The 22,445-nt window shown below is 40.9% G+C and overlaps 1 protein-coding gene across 1 annotated transcript in view; it reads left to right on the forward strand.

The window, feature by feature from the left end:
- Positions 1 to 338: 338 nt before the first annotated feature.
- lrrk1 (leucine-rich repeat kinase 1) overlaps positions 339 to 22,445 on the forward strand; it is an 84,792-nt gene continuing 62,685 nt past the window's right edge. Inside the window, exons 1-8 of the mRNA XM_084923439.1 lie at positions 339 to 514; positions 4,327 to 4,426; positions 8,185 to 8,375; positions 14,965 to 15,136; positions 17,469 to 17,648; positions 19,032 to 19,168; positions 20,915 to 21,141; positions 21,493 to 21,620. Of these exons, the coding sequence (XP_084779565.1) occupies positions 4,357 to 4,426; positions 8,185 to 8,375; positions 14,965 to 15,136; positions 17,469 to 17,648; positions 19,032 to 19,168; positions 20,915 to 21,141; positions 21,493 to 21,620 (1,105 nt within the window). The 5' untranslated portion in view covers positions 339 to 514; positions 4,327 to 4,356. The remainder of the gene's footprint in view (positions 515 to 4,326; positions 4,427 to 8,184; positions 8,376 to 14,964; positions 15,137 to 17,468; positions 17,649 to 19,031; positions 19,169 to 20,914; positions 21,142 to 21,492; positions 21,621 to 22,445) is intronic.

Consider the following 22,445-nt stretch of genomic DNA (forward strand, 5'->3'; position numbering starts at 1 on the left):
ACTAAGGTAAAATTAAGTTCCAAACCATCTTACCTTTGTGAATGTCACCTACAAGCATACTTTAACAGCTAAAACTTAGTGGAAAATCGTCTTACCTTTGTTAATCTGAGCTAGAATCATACTTGAACCGCTAAAAGTCAGTGCCAAACCATGCTATCTTTGTGAATGTTACCTACAAGCATACTTTAACAGGTAAAATGAAGTGGCAAACCGTCCAGGCTTTATAGTTATGAGCTACAAGCATACTCTGATGGGCAAAAGCGTTTCTACAAGCCTTTACAACCCTTCTGGACCTTATTTTGAAAAGCACATCAGCCATCCATATTATTTTGAAAATTAATACCGGAAATCTCTGTGTTAAACAACCCGACTGCTCAAAATTCGTCCGGAGTGGAAAGTTTTTTCGTGGAATCAGGAAGTCCAGTAAAAGATTGTTGTGAGGTAATCCGCGGCTGGTATATACAGCAAAGCTGCAAAACCCTCTCTGCCTCTCACTGGACCTTTCAGGCATGCGGTAAGTTGGATATTAATGCTGTGCTAAGATGTGTTGTGTCTCGTGGTAAGCAGTAACCACTAAGTTGTCGTGATTTGTCTTTTTTAACTCTTTTTTTGACGGAGTTACTGTTAAAAAAAAACAAAAAAAGTAACAAGGCTGCTTTTCAAAGTCTGCCCTATTTTCTGTCCCACAAATGAAAGCACCTTGTGTTCCAGCAGCCATTATTGTTGTTGTTGTTGTTGTTATTATTATTGATATTATTCAGAAGTTGGCTAGGGGTATAAAAATTGCTGCGCAGCGTACCACACAGCAGAGACATGCACAGACATTTGGACTGTCAGCGGCTACATGCACAGTCGTTATACCTCATGTTGGCACTCCAGACTAAAGCTAGAAAATGCAGCATGGAACACATGCAGGGGCCTGTCCTTCCAGCTTTCTGTTGCCTGAGGTATTTACTAAGCACAGTTATATTCCATCTTCCTGATGCGCACATGGATGTTTGGTATTTCATGCTAGATAGTGGTTATGACTCCCACTAGTCCTCAGTCTCCTCCTTTCCGTTTACTGTACAGTCTCAAGGTGCTGGACTTGGGGTGAAACTCTGTAAGGAGCTTCCTTGTCAGTGCTTCCTATGGCCAACAGGGTATCTGACTAACAGTAGGGTGTAGGCGTAGATTGCCCAGATCTTGTCCTTCCCAATCATCCGACTTCTCGGGACATTGCCTGACCCTCCGCAAGTATTTGGTGTTTGTCGCTTTCCTAGTAGTCTCTTCATGGTTCCCATTTGCCTGTGCGATTCCCAGGTGCTTGTAGCTGTCCTGTGTGACTGCAGTGTTGTCTTCTGGTTGTGCGATTCCTCAGTTTTGACTATTAACAATTTCTGTAGTTGGTAGAGCAGGGCGATATGACCAAAAATATTTATCACGATATAGGGCTGTTCGATATAACGATATATATCGGATGACGATATAAAAACGTCTATCGTTTCATTTTACGCTATCGTTTGTTTCGTAAAATAAACTGTTTACAGCAATATTTTTTCATGGTTTTGATGTCACTGTAGTGGCTGTATTAATTTAAGTTCTCTCTTTCTCTTATATTTAATATAACCACACTACAGACAGACAAGCGCCTGTTTTTATGCGTTGTGGTTAGCAACAACGACGGTAAAACCATCGCGTGTCGTTTGTTTATTTTTCACATAAACCTTTCACAATAAAGCTCGAGATCCTGTTGAGACTTTTCAAAATAAACTGAATAACGTGAAAGAGTATGCAGAATATTTACAGATGAAAAGCATAAAAGAGCCGTCAGGTGCTAAAAAATAAACCTTAGACTCAAACGTTAGAACAGGCTTTTCCCCGCAGCACGCCGTGTAATAAATACTGACAAAGAAACGGCGGCCGTTACAACTTATGTCTAAAAATGTATCGTTTCATGCATCGGTTAAAACACTCGACTCCAGCTACACGACACGCAGCTGGAAACACTTCACGCAAGTCGAGCTGCCCGAGATTCACAGAATTTACAGAAAATGTTACATTTTTGTGATTTATATCGTTATCGGGACGATAGATAGCTTATATCGGGATATGAGGTTTTGGTCATATCGCACAGCCCTATCACGTTATACATTTGAAAATTTGCGATAACAATATAACTGACGATATAATTTACACTAGACAAAATACTCTACAACTCCACAACTTTATTAGTGAAAAAAACAAAACAAAAACCCATCAATGTATTTTCACTTAAACAAGCAGCTGTTTTTATCTGCATTAAAGTTATATTAAAACGTAACAGTGCAAATGCAAAATCCTCGCTGACAGTTTAACCAAAAGGCATTTCCAGTGGAAACTGGCCGACATATCCTCAGCATAACCATGTAGAATATCCACAACACTTAAAAAGAGGTTATACACACACAATACGGTAATATTGTGTTGAAGCACAGTCCGTATCACTCCGCGAGGCTCCGCCTACGATGCCGTAATGCTCCGACAATCCATCAAGCGGTGCGGCTTCGTAGCTTAGCAAAGTCGTACTGAAACATTTGACAGATTTTCGAGCGCCGTGTACATAAAATCGTTTCGAGGTCAGTAAACACAACCAGAGTTCATACATAAGGCTCACGGGATTATAAGGGGCTCTGTCGACTTTCAGAAAAATCAAAGGATTGATTTTAAGTGCGCCGTATTTTCCAAACAACACGGTAATAACGACGGCCCGCTAGCATGCGCTACCAAAAATAGTGCTTTGTTGTGTATCTGACGGACGAAAGCTAAACCAGTTCCACACCACTGAAGCTGCAGCGTTTTTACAAACCAATTCTGGTTCATCCGATTCACTCAACGATCCGCTTTCGCTCTTCTCGTTCTCCGACATGCTTTTTCCGCCATGTGCGTATGAAAACAAAGGCACTGCGCATGTGCGTTTTACCCATATTCTATCGCGATATTTCATTTTTTTATTGTTGCCCAACATTATACCGGTATTACCGTGAATGGTATGATATGCCCCAGCCCTAGTAGTCGTTGTCCATACCCAGTCTTGTCATTGCCCTCGGTCAGGGCTCAGGCCTGTGCAGGACAGTACTGGTGACAGGACATCTCCTTGGTAAATCCCGCACTCAATGGCAACTTGTGCTGTTGGCTTGAAGTTGGCCTCTAGTGTTGTTCGCGACATCACCATCCTTTTAGTGCTCTGCTCATGTAGTGAACCATATGTCTGTTTATCTTAGGCGCTATGATGCCTGACAGGACATTACATGTGGTCCTGAGGCAGGTTATTGGCTGTTAGTTAGATGAAACCGGTTCCTTCTGGGGATCCTTGGGGATCAGAATTGGAACACAGACACAGCAGCTTGGCATCCTCTCTACCTCTGTGCCCCCATCAAACACAAGTGGTTATTGATGATGTGAGTCCTGGTAGGAGTAGTAGGATAATCCTACAGCACCATACTTCTTGCTCATATTTAGCCATATCATGTAAAATGTATAGGCTACAATGTTCAAATGGATGACAGCGTGTTGACTGAAGGCAGAGAGAACCGCAAGCAACAACAACAACAATGGATTGGATTTATATAGCGCTTTTCAAGGCACCCAAAGCGCTTTACAATGCCACTATTCATTCACTCTCACATTCACACACTGGTGGAGGCAGCTACGGTTGTAGCCACAGCTGCCCTGGGGCAGACTGACAGAAGCTGCCATATCGCGCCATCGGCCCCTCTGGCCATCACCTGTAGGCGGAAGGGTAAAGTGTCTTACCCAAGGACACAACGACCAGGACAGAGAGCCCGGGGATCGAACCGGCGACCTTCCGGTTACAGATGTGCTTCCCAACCCCCTGAGCCACGGTCGCCCCAACAGAAGATAACTGTAGTATAAGCCTGGCAGAGCATCTCAAGGGAGTTTATACTTTAGGTAGTTATGAGGACTAAGGATTTTCATCCAAGTATTAAAAACAATCCATGTATTTAATGATTTTATGTATTCTGTTAAACGGTCCAATAAGATTTTTGTTAAATTGTGGCCTGCGCGTCACAATTTCTCCAAATACTAAACATTTCATGCAATGCCTTTGTTAAATACTTTGAATTCAACCTGAAAGTCTGTTCTTTGCTTTTGATCTTTTAGCACACCTAGTTGTTGTTTTGTTTTTTTAAGTATTATTTGGGCTGCACAGCTAATTATGCCTAATCAACTGGTAGAATGACCTTTTTTAATGAATTCAAAGAGTATGTGTTTGTTCTACATCACAGCAACATTGTCTGTGTGCAGGCTGACAGGTATATTTAGGCCTCCTCTTTCCTTTAACAGTGGTAAACCTAACTAGTAGCTCCAAGAAGAATGTCCTACTGGTCTGTTGGTCTTCACCGGGACTCTGGAGACATTCCCAGCAACATGGAGCAAAAAAGCAGTAAGTAACCTTCCCAGCATCTTATGTGTCTCTCTAAATTCTGTTATGTACATGGCTGGTTTGCTTGGTTTTCTTGATGCAGTCGTGGCCTCATGAGGCAGGTTGAGAAGGAACGTTACTGCAAACTGAAATGTAGCTATGTGTGAAGTGGCAGCAGCACTTCTTTCTTTTAGAAAAAGAAGAACTGAAACTATGATGGTTTCAAAAGTGTTATTTTTTGCCATTTGTATGTGAAGTAAACTGTGCACACTGACATCTCGCTTAACACATGTAAGCATCTTCTAGATTTTCTTCCTGCCAAATACAGTATGTTTCACTATGCAGTGTGTGGCAAATGATAATAGATGACGTGGGATTAGGTAGGAGAAAAGTGGAACATTGTGAACTGGTTTGTAGTCAGTTTGATTACTCTTTTTTTCCCACTGTAACGAGGAACCTAATGTGTTTGTATCTTTTGACTTCCTGACTGTAATACTACAGACATTCAAATTAATTCAGTGTAAAAAAAAAAAAAGAACAAGAAGAAGAAGAAAAAAAAGACATTTTGCTTAAACTTTATAAACTTGCATAATAATATATAAGTTAGGAAGCCATCAATCTGGGCAGGTTTTCCTTATCACAAAGGAATCTCACCCAATAATGTAACACAGTCCTGTACATTACAGTTACAAAGCTTCTTCAGCTATATGTGTGCTGGGCACACAGGAAAAAAAAATGATTAAACAAACTTTATTAATCCCTGAGGAAGTTCATTGATCACAGTAGTGGGCTCCTACTCACAAAAAATAAAACATTCATCAGCCAGAGCCTGATCTTCAACAGGTAACAAAAGCAGTGAGAGCAGCCAGGGTTAAAGCCTATTTCTACTTGTTCATGGTTCTAAAGTAGAATCACTGTGGCGATCGCTTTAAAGTATCTTTGGGCTGATATGCATGCTTGCTTTGTGTTTTATAGGTTCTGTGTTCATATGTGTATAAAAAAACAAACAAAAAAACTGAAGGAAAGATTGCATATCTGTCCTTACTAGGATAGAGATTTGTGTTTGTTTTATAGGCTGGTAAATATGTGACAATGCGTTTTAGTTGATTTTACAGAGTAACGAGAGAGTGGTGTAACATTACTTTCTCCAGCAAGTAATTGAGTAATAGACTGCATGAAGAAAAGTCAGAAAACATGTGCAATAATTTACTTTTGTAGAGTAACACTGCTGTTGAGGTGGCTAATTTCCAGAATTTTGGCAATGGCTCTAAATTGTTCTATCTTATATAGTCGCATTTTTAGTGAAGTACATCACACCTTCATTACAGCCCAGTTTCCCAGTTGCACTAAAAATCCCCCACCCAATAACACTCCCTGGTTGATGCCCCCGCCCACTGGTGCATTGGTGGTTCTCAGTGTCTGGGTGCCCGGGTGTGTATTGGCTCACTCCCAGCAGCTGTTTGGTGGGGCCTGGGGCCTGGGTGACCCCCTCCTGGGGCTCTCCTCAGCTCTTCTCTTGGTGGGTGGTGCGATTGCCTCTGCAGTGATCCTCTTTGGGCTCTTGTGCTCTGGGAACTTGTCTTGATTATGGAAGCTATCGTCCAAAACGGCTTTTTGACTATACATCTTTTCCCCCTCAGCTGTAGATGCAGATGGGGTATTGTCATCAACTCACGGAGCAAGCGGGTGGTATAGATGTCCGAGTTTGTGAATGCGATAACCAGAGTACAACGAAACAGTAAATTGACACCATAGGTGAATCTAATTAAAAAAATCTTGGATGAGCTCGAATCTAAGTGACCTCGACCTCATGGTCAGAGGTCAAGTTTTCTGAAAATCTTGTGAATTCAATAATTTGATAACACAGCGACATGGGACTTTGAAATCTAATAGGGGGCAGCTCTGATGGTTGCCATTGTTTTTTCTTCTTTTTTACAGCTTAGAAACTGTAATCATAACTTTTAATTGCTGTTCGGTGGGCACTTTAACACGGGAATCTGACTTGTTTTTGGATCCAGCCTCAGGCGACTATACCTTGAACTGTGGATTTTGGCACTTCTATGCAAGCTTAATTTTTTTGGCCCAAATTTCGTCAAGTAGAGAACTGTGAAATGCTACGGGCTCATTAAAGTTATAAATAAAATTCTCTTTTTCACTTTTAAGTTTTGTTTTCATTTCCACTTTTTGGCTACATTAACACAAGCAGAACATTGTCATCCCTTATGTACCAGGTTTGTTAGAGAAACTCATGAGTCTTTTCCAAGCACAACATCCCAGTGTACTTCAGACTCAGCCACACACTGAGATAAAAATTGGTTCATCCGAAAGAAAAAAACTCCCAAAAACAAACTTAACAACATAGTGTATGCTGGACAGTGCAGCGAGGAATGCTCAGACCAAACAGCCACTTCATAAACACATGGCACAACATACAACGACTTAATGCCCACTCACATCTTGGATCATTTGATCAGTAAGTCAGATGATAGGCTGGGGCAAGGTCTCACAATGGGTTCACCTGAAACCTTGGGTGATTGTGACCCACACCCGTTTTCACACTTTGGCTCGTGTGATTAGGCAGAGGATCAATTGGGGGTCCAGGACCCTCTTAGGAACACTCCTAAAAAGCCTTAAATTTGGGAGTCTCCACCATTTGGTCTTAGAACTGAAGAAGCTTCTGGGATGAGAGATGAAACGCCTTCAAGAAACTTAAAGAAGTCCAGAAACTTTTCTTTCCAAGCTCCTTAGACTAATTCACTGTACAAATTTGTCAATCTTCGTTTACACTTGTAGATCATATGATATGCATTTGTAATGGTTTTGAGGGGTATTTCTCTATGGATGCATCAGAGAGCAACTTGCGGTTTGTATCTTGGCCAATGATACTTGGCATGCAAATGCGCAAGTGGAAAAAAGTAGTATTAAATATTTTTTTAAAATACACAATTCAAAGATTCCTGACAGTGTTAGTGGAGGCCAAGTTTATGCCACCCAGAGTAAGTATCTGGTTAGATACCATAATTGTAAGTTTTTTAGGCCGAGTACAATAATCTCAGTTTTTTTCTGAATTTAGAAGCAGAACATTATGTCTTATAAGGTGTGAAAAGCATGTGGGTCATTATTAGCAGAAGTTTCAGGTGAAACAATTGCCTCACCCTGTCATGTGACCCATTGAGATCAACTGACGCAAGATGTGAGTGGATGTTAAGGTGCCTGGAAATACCTCGGGCTGTCCACCATTAAAACAGAAGAAGCTTTTCAATGTCTTCAAGAAACTTAAAGAACAAGAAGTCTGGTTGCTTTTCTTCCCAAGCTCCTTGGGTTACCACGACCTGGATGAGAACCTACACAGGCATTTGAGTTCCCTGTGCAACTCCATAATTAACAGCATGCTTTTTTTTTTTTTTAAATAATAAAAACCTGAGTTGAATCTTGAGTGTTGACATTGATACAAGAATATTAGTGTTTGGGTTTTTTCCCCCATTTTTAAATAGTAATGTTTTTTTTAATGATGTATAGAAGTACAGTAAAAAGTGCTTCTTAACATCTGCCATCAGAGACAATCTTTTCAAACTGCGTTAATCCAGTAAGTTGTGCTTTAGCTCATACCATGAGCGTATTCTTTAAATAAGATGACCCAGTTCTGGGTGCATGCTAATAACAGGGTTACAGTAATACAGTGTTTAACCTGCCACAGGCCTCTGTAAAATCCAGATCCTAGTTACAAATGCACTTTATTTTTTCTCTTTTCATTTTTTGACTGTCCTGTTTCCTGACAGGCCCTGGGGAGGATATGGGAGCAAAGGTGTCATTGGTGGAGGATACTGGGCCCCGTTCTACACTGTTTACTCACCCCACTTTTAAAAACATCCAGGCAGCATATGAAGATGGAGAGGAGGACGTTGCCAGGGAGCTGATTCAACAAGCATGCTGTGTGGTGTGCAGTGCTGGGACACCCCGCATTGATGGGGTAAGTATCACTACACTGCTGTGTAGGCTAACCATAAATATAAAATCTCTTATGCAAGTTTTGTTACAGTGGTACGCTGGTAAGTATGTGCCTAAATTACAAATAAATATATATAATTTATAATAAATAATTTATGAATGCAATTATAAATTAAAATTGTCTGTTATTGTAAAGTACTGATTTGAGTACTGAAAATTCTTTATGGAGTAAAAAAAATCAAATACGAGTATTTATATATACACATTAGGGACTGATAAGAATTTAGCCATTCCACTTTGAGCGTCACCACCAATGACTGTTTTCTGCAGTCATTGGTCACCACCATCTCTAAGCAGTATATTAAAGACATTGACACAAATTAATTACATGCTGAGTCAAGTAGTGAATGGCTTCCACTTTGGTGGCCTCAGGATCGCTTCTCTGCCTTTTGTGGACGTGGTTCAGTTAGCTTCATTAGGTGGTTGCGTCCATTACACATTGGAGCGTTAAGTGTTGAGACACTTTGCTACAATCCATATCCAAGGCCATAGTTATTCAGTATTCAACTGCTACAACAGCAGTTTTCAGCTCGTGACTCTGTTTCTCTCTGGAAATGGGCAGGCAGTAAAACAACTACTAGCCCAGGAAGTCCTTCTAATTCCTGGGAACTATCATATCCCAGCAGAGGGATATCAAAGCAGAGAATGTACTTCCTGCACCAGCTGGCAAAAATGAACCAAAACTGCCAAAGTCATTAATGGTGCAGTTTTACTTCTCCATCAGTGAATCTATCCTCACCTCCTCTGTCACCATCTGGCATGCTGTTGCCTCTACCAAGGACAAAGGCAGACGGTAGCATGTCATCTGCTCTGCTGAGAAGGTGATTGGGTGCAACCTGCCTTGCCTACAAGACCTGTACACCACCAACACACTAAGAAGTGCAAGGAGGATTGCTGCCGACCCCTCACCTGGTCATAAACTGTTTGTGACACTCCCCTCTGGTGGAAAGCTGCCCATCAGAAGCAACACCTCACAGCATGACAGTAGTTTCTTTCCCCACGCTGTGGGACTACTTAACAATGCACCCTCACCCTGATCACTACTTCATTGAAGTGTTACAGTAACACACACTACTTCATTTGCCACACCCACATACCTCTGGGTAACACACCTGCCCCCAAGGCAGGTGTGTTATCTAAGGAGCTTGGAAAGAAAAGCGACTGACTTTCTTTAATTTTTTAAGTGAAGTGAAACATCTTCAAGAAATGTAAAGAAGTCCCGTCACTTTTTTCCAAGCTTCTTGGATCACCATGACCTGGATGACTGAGAACCTTTACAGGTATATTGTAATGAAATTTCCAGATGAATTTTTGAAGTCTTGTGTTTGGTCTTTAATGGATTTTTTTCTTATTTCTTGGGGATATTACTTTCATTGTGACTGGCGACAGCAGTAATTTTGAGTTGGTTTAGGTAATGAATGAAATGCACTATATGGACAGAAGTACAAGGCCACCTGCACTTCTATAGAAGCTGCTTAGACATGGAAATGCATGCCATAAGGCTTCCTTAGAGTTTTTGTACTGATGTTCGTGTTTGTAACTCTGTAGTCATCGAGTCAGCTGAGCGCTAATGATTTTTATCCATTATAAGCCTCGGTGCTGGTTAATCCCACTCTAAAACTTTGTTGGTTGCCAGTTCGTGGCTTAGTTGCTGTGGTACCTGCACACTCCTACTTTGCAGTAATACCCCTTGCAATTGATTGCGGACTATCTAGGAGAAATTTCATGAACTGACTAGTTGCAGCAGTAGCATCCTATAACAATACCACCCTTAAATTCACTGAACTCTCTACAGGGACCCACTTTTTCGCATATGTTTACAAAGGCGGAGTGCACGGCTAGGGCAAAGAAGTTTGGAAATATGTGGGGGAGGGCCAGACACATTTGTCAGAGCAAATGTAACAGTTTCCAGTTTCATTTGGCGTCTATGGTAGTTATAATTGAATATCTACAAAACTCATTATAATTATAATTATATGTCTCACCTGTACTACAAGTGACAAATAACGAGACGTGTCAGTCAGAGAATGCTAACAATGGTGGTTGTTGTTCTCTGTTCCAGCTACGACAGGAACAGGTGAAACAGGAAACATACTGGCCATTGCACTAAGGCAGAGATTCATAACTGGAGAGAGGTTTCACATTATTATTTTATTATAACATTATGACGTGGTAATGTTGTGAAACTCTGTGCAAGTATAGCAGGGTATCTGGAGGCGGAAAAAATAAAAACGTTATTTTGTGGCACAGTTGCCAAGCTTGAAAAACCAAAAATCTATTTATAGGTGTGAATGGATGAGGATACACATCAATTTATATTTCAAAATGATATCTGGTCTATTTACTAAGAGGACGACTGTCATCGAGGCAGCAACCTGTTTTACTCATGGTGTGTAAAATGGTGTCACAGTGTCGCTAAGACGAAGGTGAATCCAACACAATCTAAGCAACTAACGTGTAATCATAATAAAATTAAAGGAATGACTCGGCATAAGATATTGACACAACACACCTAAAAGTTAAGCTATTATGCACAGGTTACTCATTACACCCAGTAACAAGCCCACTGGGGGGTGTTGTAATGTAACTGCAAATGGATAAACATCAGTTTCACAAAAATCTATGTGCTATCCTGCTATCTCTCACCATCTGCTATAGAGAAATATTATGTTTGAGTAAACAAAACCCCAATTGATATCAATTCATGTGTTTATAAAACATTTGTTAAGTTTTAATGTGCTTGTTTGTGTCTGATTGAGACCCCCTGTCTGATTCTAGTTGACTATGCTCCACCTGTGAGGCATGTGAATGAGTCTTATTGAATTTAAATATAAAGCTCATTGAGTACAGAATGCTGAGTTTGGTTCCATTAGTTGGATCTGTTCTTTAGGACTAAGGACCTCAGCTCTTTTATTCTTTATCCAAGCCTGTCTAATGTTTTTCATGGAATTTTTCCACGTGCCATCCTTAGGCTGGATGCATTTTGAGGATTTGCTAATTATTACATTAAGGACTTTCCATTCAGTTCAATTGTATTTATAGAGCGCCAAATCACAACAACAGTCTCCTCAAGGCGCTTTATATTGTAAGGTAGACCCTACAATAATACATTCAGAGAAAAAACCCAACAATCATATGACCCCCTATGAGCAGCACTTTGGCGACAGTGGGAAGGAAAAACTCCCTTTTAACAGGAAGAAACCTCCGGCAGAACCAGGCTCAGGGAGGGGCGGGGCCATCTGCTGCAGCCGGTTGGGGTGAGAGAAACCCCACTTAACTTTCCAAACATGCACTATATTATCAGAAGCGTATGCTTATCTGCTTTCACACACGTGAACTTGAGTGACATCCCATTCTCATTCCTTGCATAAGGTTTAATATGATGTCAGCCCACCCTTTATTGTTCTCCTGGAAACCGCCAAACCCATATACATCCAATTGCTTGCAGACCGAAAAACATGATTAATTACTCTAGAGAGTACTTTTCCACTGCTCTAGAGTCCAGTGGGGGAGTGTTTTACATCACTGCATCTGACGCTTGGCATTGCACTTGGTGATGTAAGCCTTGGATCCAGGTGCTCGTCTATGGAAGCCCATTCCATGAAGTTCTTCATGCACTGTTGTTGACCTTATCTGAAGGCCACATGAAGATTGGAAGTCTGTAGCGATTGACTCTGCAGAAGTTTGGTGACCTCTGTGGACAATGTAAGTTGGCATCTGCTTATCCCGCAGATATATGGTAATTATGATTCAGTAAAAGGACTAGATGTTACAATCCCTGATAATGCATTGCTTTAAATGGAGAGAATCTTGAAGGATGGCTGTTATGAGGAAAGGCAGCCATGAATTATAATTACGTAGTAAACAAAAAGTGTGATGTAACTCCAAACATGTTTTATATTTTAGATTCTTCAAAATAGCCACCCTTTGCTCTTCGCATTCTCTCCATGAGCTTCATGAGGTTATCACCTGAGATTTTTTTCTGACCGTCTTGAAAGAGTTCCCAGAGATGCTGAGCACTTGTTGGCCCTTTTGCCTTCACTCTGCGGTTCATCTCACCCCAAACAATCTTGATTGGGTTTAGGTCTGCTGACTGTGGAGGTCAGGCCGTCTGGTGCAGCACTCATCACTCTCCTTCTTGGTCAAACAGCCCTGGAGGTGTGTTTGGGGTCATTTATGCTGTTGAAAAATAAATGATGGTCCAACTAAATGCAAACCAGATCCCCAACAGTGTCACCAGCAAAGCACCATCACACCACCTCTTCCATGCTTCACGATGGGAACTGTGTATGTACCATGCATCTTTTCTGCTTCCCACAAAGGCACAGCAGGTGGAATCAGAGATATCAAATTTGGACTCATCAGACCAAAGCACAGATTTCCACTGGTCTAAAGTCCATTCCTTGTGTTTCTTGGCCCAAACAAATCTCTTCTGCTTGTTGCTTTTCCTTAGTTGAAGTTTCTTAGCAGCTATTTGACCATAAAGGCCTGATTCACACAGTCTGCTCTGAACAGTTGATGTAGAGATGTGTCTGCTACTGTGTGGCATTTATCTGGGCTCTAATCTGAGGTGCTGTTAACTTGTGGTTTCTAAGGCTGATGCCTCAGCATTGATCCTCAGCAGCAGTGGTGAGTCTTTGATGAATCTATTTGAAGTTATTTATCAACTTTTTCTTTGCTACATAATTCCATATTTTTTATGTCTTCAGTTTGTATCTACAATGTATAAAGTAGTAAAAAACGTAAAACCACTGAATGTCCAACCTTCTGAGTGGTAGTGTTAATTTGAGTCTGTATATCTACTTTTGACCTTGTGTGGCTTATAGAAATTAAATTCTAACTTGTATATACAATTCTTTTTTCATTTGTTTTCTTTTTGTTTTTGAACGTTATAAAAGATGTATGGTGTACAATCATTCCATCTTGGAAAAAGAACAATTCAGTGAACTCATTCAAAGTCTAATTGTTATGGAAATGTCTGACACCAAGGTTATCTGTTCAATTAGCAGTGTTGGGCAAGTTACTTTGAAAAAGTAATTAATTATAGTTACTAGTTACTTCTTAGAAAAAGTAACGGAGTTACAAGATTCTAAAAGTTATTAATTACTTGAAAAGTAACTATTGTGTTACGTTTTTAAAAAAATGTTTAACCCTCTGAGGTCCAGGGTGTAATTGGCCAGTTTTCACTACTTTTGATGTTTCCTGTAGTTTCCTCTACAAATCATACGCACAAGTTTTGCAAACAACAAAGTTATTTGCAGCCATTTACCTTTTTTATAACCATTTCAAACTGTTTACATAACAATCAGGTGTTCTGCATTCATTATTTGTGCCACTATAAAGGAGAACATCACAGCCTGATACTGCAGACAGCAGTCTCTCTCTCTCTCTCTCCTCCCCCCCTCCCTCCCCCCCTCCTCACTCCTAAAACCAAATGTCATGTTGCCAGATCATTTTTTTTTGGATTGGTCGACATGGTGCATTTTCCCAACAAAACGAAAGGGCTGTTTTTTGTTCATAAGCAGAGTGCTTGCTAGCGCTGTTCTTAAAGTATTCAGGAAAAAACAGGCGTATATTTTGTTTATCATGACTCTGGTTTTACGTGGCCTATCAACACAATTTATAAACTGGTATATGTCACATTGTTGCTTTGTCATCTTGAAGTGGTCGTGTGATTGGCTTACCACGACTACTTTATTCTTCCTCAGTCAAACAGCAGCACTCATGCGATTGTTTTGCCCCCTACCTCCAGGTGTTGTGCCAAAAAGTGATCGTCAGGCAGAAAGTGATCACCGTCAGCGGGAGCGCGCAGCTGCTTAAAGCTGTAGCGTCCAGATTACTTACAGCTACTTCCGTGCAACTGATATAAGATGCAGTAAGCTGAACACAGCTTCAACCGCCTGTTTGTTGAAGAATAGTAACGCGACCGCACCGCATTTTCTTGTTAACGGTAACGGCGTTGTAACGATAGGAATAGTAATTAGTTAGATTACTCTTGACTGAAAAAAGTAACACTGTTACTTGTAACGCCGCTATTCCCATCGCTGTCAGTTAGTGACATATAATCACATCTAATTTCCACGTCTCGTTTTTTAGGCTGTGGGAGCTCTAATGTTTAAATGTGTCCAGTTTAAAGTTTCAGAGCTGTAACGGGGCAGTTGCCACCTTTAGAAATAAACAGCAGCACTGAGGGCACACTCGATGATAAAACTATAGACTGGAAATAAAATGTTTCTTGTGTTCCCTAATTCATCTTGTCCTTTTAACAAGTGTTGCATTTTACTGGTATGTTTTAGCATCCTTTAGAGATTTTTATCACGGTTTGATAGCAACTATGTAGTCAGCACTCAGTGATAATTATCTGTGAAAGAAAAGTCATGTGATCCGTGAAACCCCTGTTCGTGTTGCCCTGACACTTGAACACACAGGGAACTCTGGGTTAACTTGGCAAGTTCCTTCATGTGTCTGTTTATCCTGATCTCCTATGTTAGCGTAAGTGAATATATAAGTGAAAGATATCCTTTTTTCCTCATTTTTGTTTTCATTTACAGGTACGTCTCCTGTGTGTGGCCACTCAGTATGGTGATCTACAGAGTGTGTGTTACCTCCTCAAAGAGGCTTGCATCCCTGTGCCTCTGGAGCCATCTAACAGCAACCCTGCTGTTTTGGCAGCGCACTATGGCCACACCGACTTGGTCAAGGAGCTACTGGATTCTGTACCCGGTAGGAGTACAGCATACAGTCCAACTTTCATCCTATGTGGATATATAGATTCCCTATGTATTATTTTGGTATTAATTATTCATTATAAAATGAATGACCACCAACAGCGAAATGTTGGCCACTTGGTCCTTAACAGGACCGTGGCAAGTGCTTGGACAACCTTTCAGATTTACAGATCACAGCAAACAGTACGGTTACAGAGTTATTCCAGACCACGTACAAACAACTTGTAGGTCAAAGTAGCTATACATGTAAAAGAAGCCTGACCCTGCCATAAACCCGGTCCCCCAGCAAGTCACAGATCACCATAAGACAATATGGAATATTCACAGAAGGGTTATGGATAGTAACTCCAGATTATCTTCAGCAGATAAATGGACTAATAATAGATTACCTTATGAGTAAAAGAAAAAGGGACTAAACAAAAATATAACAAAATTAAAATGAAATAAAACAGATTAAACTACAGTAGAGTAGCATAGACTGGACTACAATAAAATACGTTCACAGAGGTTACTTAGAGTTTCCATAGAGTCAGAAATTTTCCCGTTGACCCACGTATGTTTTATCTTTTCCAGCTTGCTAAAAAAAAAATGGCATCTCTCATGCAGGCCTGATATGAGGGAGGGGCTTCCAAAGTCAGATTTCTGGCTAAAAGTTAAAAAGGCTTTCATAAAGCACCAGGTGTCACAAGATAGTGAGCAACTGAAGCAATTGGATCCAAGTGTACATCAAGTTTCTCTGACAGTGTGCTGAAAATTTGACCAATAATTGTGGAGGCATGGACAGAACCAGAATATGTGCATCTGTCATAGGCAGTATCAATGTCAGGGTACATTTGCTAAGCTTAACTTTTGACCAGTAGGAGTGGTGTGCACCACCTTACACTGAATCAGTCCATTCCTGACACTACGAGTGGACCGGGAGGAGTATATCCTCCTAAAAGTCCTGGGTGATTTCCTGACCCATGTCCTGCTCCCAGAGTGACCAAATAGCTGACACTGGGGCACTCCTTAAGCTACATGTTATGGCAAGCAGATTTCTCAATTAGTGTTTGGAGGTGGAAGCAAAAGGGTATCAATGAGTGGGGTTAAAGTTTGAGAGGGGAAACTGAGGGGTCATCCCTCAAATAAAGCTACAGACCTATAGGTGTGGGTTTGGGGGATCCCATATTTAGCTATAAATTGTTCAAAGGAAGACAAAGTGCCCTGAGTATACAGATCATTAAATTATACCTAAAGCACACCAGAGAGCAAAGCTTCTATCCCCTAAAGAAGTTTCCTGAAAATGTTTTGAGGATAAAAATTGGGACACACTGAAATGGGAAGAAAAATTGGTAAAACCTTCATCTTAACCAGGCTTATCCGACCAACTATTGACAGGAGCAGCAGGGATTAACCTTTAAAGTTTTCCTGTTTTTTATCAAGGAGTAGGAGACATTGTGTTTAAAGAAGTTTTTAAAATGTCCAGTAATCCCCAGATATGTAACTTTATCCAAAACTGCTTTAAAGCACCACACCCGCAGATTTGAGGATTACATCGGAGCACAATAGCTAAAGTTTCATTAGCGATTGCAGGGGATAAAAGTCTCAGTGATTGTTAGTGGATCTAACTGATGCAAGTGATGAAGAATAAAGTAGGCTCGTCCAGGCTACGAATGTCTTTTCGAGGCTGAATTTCTCTCGAGCACGGAAAAGATGGTCCTACTCTACTCTATTGAACGTGTTTTCAGCATCTAATGAGACATGAAACTTCACCTTTGAGGACGTTTGTGGGAAAAAATATTTTTTTCTTTATGTCATTTTCTTTTTAATTGTTTCAATTTATTTGATTAGATTGAAATGGATGAAGGAAGAATTGTTTACTTGAATGAAAACGATCAAAATGTTTTTAAATTCAGGTCAGTTTAGCTTCATTCATATATACAGTCGCCTCAAGGCGCTTTATATTGTAACCCTGCAGTAATACTGAGAAATCTGAACACTACAAAAAGCACTTGGTCACATTCATAAGTAACTATTTAATTCAAGGTTTTTGTGAAGCGCCATCTTTTAGCGACACTGTGTGTTTGTAGTGGAAAGAAGAGATGCCCCAGGAGAAGGGCGGGGCTGTAAACCTAATAAAGTAACTGGTGAGACCATGGTGGGGTTATTAAGGTTGTCTTGAACAGAAAAGGCAACAGTAGAGCATCTGCATTCGCCATGGCACATGATTTAGCAGTACAAACCTATTTACACTGGGAGCCTATTTATTATTTTTGATTTCATCAACTTTTCAAAAACAAATAAGTGACAAATCACTAGCAAACAATCCTGTTCTGACTACTTGGTAGGTCCATGCCTGAGGAAAGATTTGCTCAACTCGATGCTGGCCACATCTTGCCAGGAGGGTCACCTTGATGTGGTTCGTCTGCTGGTCCAGAGCTATGATGCTGACGCCAAGGACTGTGCAATCCATAGCGATGAATTTGCTGTCATCACTGGCCTGCCACTGTATGCTGCTTCACAAGCAAGTAAGGATACACACACACACGAGTCGAGAAAGCAATAGAACAAATCACAAATTCAAAATAGAAAAAAACGTTTTCATCCTGGTAAATGATGATAGCGACAATTTTATTTATATAGCACGTTCCATTTAGGGCTGGGTACCGTCACTGATTTCTAGAATCGATTCGAATCCGATTCACAAGGTCCCGAATCGATTTGAATCGAGGAAATTTTGCCTCAGACAGTCAGAAATATTATAATTCTGATCACTTATCAGTACATATCTATATTTTTGTATCTATAAAAGAAAGCTGACACTTGTGAGACTTTATCAAAGGTGTGAGCAGCACAGCAGATTCCTTTGTGTCGAAGTAACTGAGGATAAAACACAGGTGGTGGTGGAAGCAAAACAGCTAAAGTCAGAGGAAAATCGTGACGATGTTTATGTGAAGTGTTGTTTGGAGAGAGATCAAACCTGTAGCTTCAGAATCAGCGCAAAAAGGACGTAAACACAAAGCGCCAAAAATCAGTGAGCTGTCAGCTTTCAGCCTCGACGGCGTGTCCACGTCGTGCCATCGGGTGAGAAAGGCGACATCTCACTGATCCGGATGCGTTGGGTCCACGTTTTGTGTTTAAATCTTTGTGCAGAATCGGTGTTCCTGCTCTCATTTACTGCTTTTAGATGTTTGGTGGTTGTAGAAATTTTGTGAGGTTTAACCTGAGATTCTGGTGTTTTGGGCAAAATAAATTTATATTCAAAAATCGATTCAGGATTTGGTCAGAGGGCCCGGTGGCGCCAGTGTCCGGCAGCCTCGCCTCTGTCAGTGCGCCCCAGGGTGGCTGTGGCTACAACGTAGCTGCCATCACCTGTGTGTGGATGTGTGTGTGGATGTGTGGATGACTGGATGTGTAAAGCACTTTGGGGTCCTTAGGGACTAGTAAAGCGCTATATAAATACAGGCCATTTACCATTTTTAATTAATCGATATCACGTTATCCAAGCCAGAATCGATTTTAATCGATAATCAAAAGCCATGTGCACAAACCTTGGCAGTTTGTCTGGAGCGTACAGCTGTGAGTTAACACAATTCACAGCAAATTCACTTCAGCCTCAGACTATGCAAGTAACTCCCCTGTATACCAAAGTACTGTAGAGTCAAATGTGAAGCCGAGTGCCCAACAGGTGTCCCGCACACCAGCAAACCTGCAACAGATCAAGCCTGCAAGCCTTGATGAACTGAAGTAATGCTGCAAAGAAGACTAGGCTAGACTTCCTCCACAGTGATGTGAGGGTTAGGCGTAAATTAATAATTCAATTTAGAAAGCTGGGTGTGCTTAGTTTTTCTAAGGACTATGTGTTTGGACAACATGTCCATATAAAGTAAAGACTGTGTTTTGTTTTGTAGATAATGAGGAGATAGCTCTCTTCCTGCTGCAAAATGGAGCAGGATTCTCTTCATACACCCTTATGGACCATCCAGCCTTCAGCAAACGTATTCTCAGACTGAAACTGCAGGAAACATACGAGGCAGAAGGAGACAAGGTCTGTGCTGCTTATCCAGTGAATGCATGGCTGTTAAAGGAGATTACTGTTGTTGATCAGATTTTTATTTCTTCTTTCTTATCTCCATGTTTGATCTTCATGTCCTGTCAGATATCTATTCAGGATCTCTGCAGGACTTGGTAATGATTATAGCACAGAGAGTTTATACAGTACTTATTTAGGAAGGTAACTTCATTGTTTTATTGTGTGGGAAAGTAAATGTTATTAACCTGTTTCCACCAAAACTGCCAGCCTTATATGGGTGACCACAATTGTCAAAACATAATTAAAGCCCTAATAAATTAGGAGCTGCAGAGGGACGTAACACCTCCTCCCTCAACAGGGTTCCTCTAGGACCCCTACATTTATTAAAAGCCCCTCTGAAGCCTTCAGGTCCCCGACCCACAAACCTGAAATAAAAGTAAAAGCTAACAGAAGCACAGTGTTCACATTATAGTTGGCATCTTTAAGCATGGATGCCCCTGCGTGAGGATTTAAAGTTGCCACACTGAACACACAGAAAGTAACATGTGACCAACACAAAGGAGCACAACAGTCAAACCCAAAATGATTACCTGACCTGCTACAACACAAAACCAAACGTAGCAACAAATAATCACAACCAAGTGATCTGTTGTCTCCACCACACAAATGGTCACATACAAGTGGCCTCATACCACAACAACTTACTTTACTGCAGTGGTTCCCAAACTGTTTTTGCTGGGCCCCCCTTTGTTTTACAAGAAAAATGTTCCCCCCCCCCCTTCTCGCGCGTGCACGCACAAACACATCCTCCAACCACACACGCCCATATTTTGCTCCATTGCTGTTTATTTCACACCTCAAACATTTAGTAAACAGTTAAGCAAATACAAGTAATCTGCAATAAATTACAGGCAGTAATAAAATAACCTACTAACTCTTTTACGCTGCGTCCGCACCTACACGGGTGTTTTTGAACACGCAGCCGTTTCGTCCACGTAAACGACGTCTCGAATCACCGAAAACTGAGATTTTTTAAACTCCTTTTTTGCGTTTCCGTGTGGACGAGGAATACAGAGTTGGTCACACAGCGTCAAAGCTATGTGCCTTTATTCACGTCACGCTGTGGCCACGTTATTGTTTACATGAGATGAATTGCAGAATGGCAGATAGAGACACAATACTGTTAATCTGACTGTCTGCAGGTTTTACACACAGTTACTGTTCCTCCATTTACAAAGGCAGAGGCGTCACGGTGTGATTATTTTACTGTAGTTGTTTTTTCCTGTGTAATAATATTCAACATTGCATCAATACATTTTTCAAAAAATGCCTCTCTGTGCAAAATGGGTTTAAAAACATAAACAGCTGTGGGATCCTGTTTGTCTGTGATTTAAACAGCCCAGCGCTGCTCCCAACAGGGGAAACCAATCCTGCAGGGAGACCTACCTCAGCACTTGTGCAGGTGAAGCCAAAGGGCAGACATGCTTCACCATATTTTCTAGTCTTTGTCTTAGAATGAAGTTGGTTTGGAAACATATTCAGCGATGCTTCATCTCCTGCTTTGCGTTTCTGTGGGCGCCCCGTGCTAGCAGTGTCCGAGCGGTTTTGTTTTTTTAGGGTTAACATAATTAAAGCCCTAATAAATTATTAACTATTTTCAGAATATGTGACCATTAAGAGTTGTGAGAGGTGGCTCTGAATGGATCTGTGTTCTTCACAGTCCTCTAGTAAAACCATTGCCCTGTGTGTGTCTGCGTGTAGGTTGTCAGTGTGTGTTGGAGTGGTCTTCAGCTGCCTTGGTTGGAGCTGGATTGGTTCATGGATGTCTCTGCGCATATCACCCAGCTGGACCTGTCATCTAACTGCCTGTCTTCTCTGCCCTCTGTGGTGCCCTGGGGTCTCATCAGTCTGAGGACTTTGGATCTTTCTAACAATGAACTTAAGGAGCTTCCTTTAGCAAACAACTCCCAGGAAGTCATCTGCTCCAGGTACATGAGGACACTGTCCTAGAACGCCTCCATTGGGAATTTGTTGATTTACTTTAAAAATTAGCAAAGGAAAGTCATTCACGTGCTAATAATTTTGTGTGTGTTGCCCTTTTCTTGTCTTGGTCTTTGTCTTGCCACCGTCTTGCCTTGTTCACAATCAGGTAAATTACCTTTCTTCCCAGTGCTTGGTATGAATTTTCTTAGCTCTTCTTGACCGTGTCTACAAGCCTAAAGGCACAGAGTTGCTGCCATGTGATTGGCTATCCTGATAATCTATACTTAGTTGATTTATTGACAAATGTAATTGTAGGGTTAGGGATAACCCTCACCTCCATTTTTCCTCTGCTTTAGTTTACAACAGATGAATCTCTCTGAGAACCAGCTGAGCAGTTTGCCACCTGGACTTCTCCATCTCACTCGCATCCAGAAACTCTGTGCTGCCAAGAACCAGCTCACAGTTCTGTTTGACCTCCCTAAAAGTATGTTCCAACTTTTCTTCTATGTATGTACTACTGTATGCAGTTATGGACAGAGATATGCTAACCCTAACCAATTTTTTTTTGCCTTACATGGAACAATAGATATAGGTGAGATGACTGAAACGGTAAACGTATAAGTCACCTACTGTATAGACGAGGCGAGTCAGATTCTTTGTACTTGAAATAAAACTTGTGTGTAACCACATAAATTTAGGGGTATGGAAATGAAAGAAAGAAAGAAAGAATATATTAAGAAGTAAATAATAAATGTATTAAATAATAAATATAAAACATTTGAAAAACAAAATAAACTTAATGAGAATAAGTGTTAAATGTATTGTTACTAGAGTCTTTGAGGTGGGGGGGTCAACGAAAGTTCAAATGTCTCCCAGCACCGACAGGGAGCGAGGGTAGCATGGATGCACTTGTTGTGTAAACATAATTTATTTCACAATTCATCTTTCAGGCTCATCATGTTTGGTTTTAAGTCTTATTTTATTCCACTGAAACACCCGTGTAGTTTCATTTTGACTCTCCCCTTCTCACCTGGGTCTCACAGTCTTTCCCACCTCACATCCTTCAGAGATGAGCAGGTGAAAGAACATCACAGATAAAGGAAAAAATGTTCAAATAAACAGATGAACATGTATGGAAGGAAATTTGTCTCAAAGGGGTCCAAATAAGGCTGGGCAACTGATTTGATTCCATTTTTACTCAGACAATCAGAAATATTCTAATTCAGATCATTGGTGAGACGTCATCAGAGGTGTGAACATCACAGCAGATTCCTTTGTGTCAAAGTAACTGAGGATAAAACACAGAAAA

This window comes from Perissodus microlepis, chromosome 1 (genome assembly GCF_051167445.1).
Source record: "Perissodus microlepis isolate ML-2025 ecotype Zambia chromosome 1, ASM5116744v1, whole genome shotgun sequence".
NCBI lineage: Eukaryota > Metazoa > Chordata > Actinopteri > Cichliformes > Cichlidae > Perissodus > Perissodus microlepis.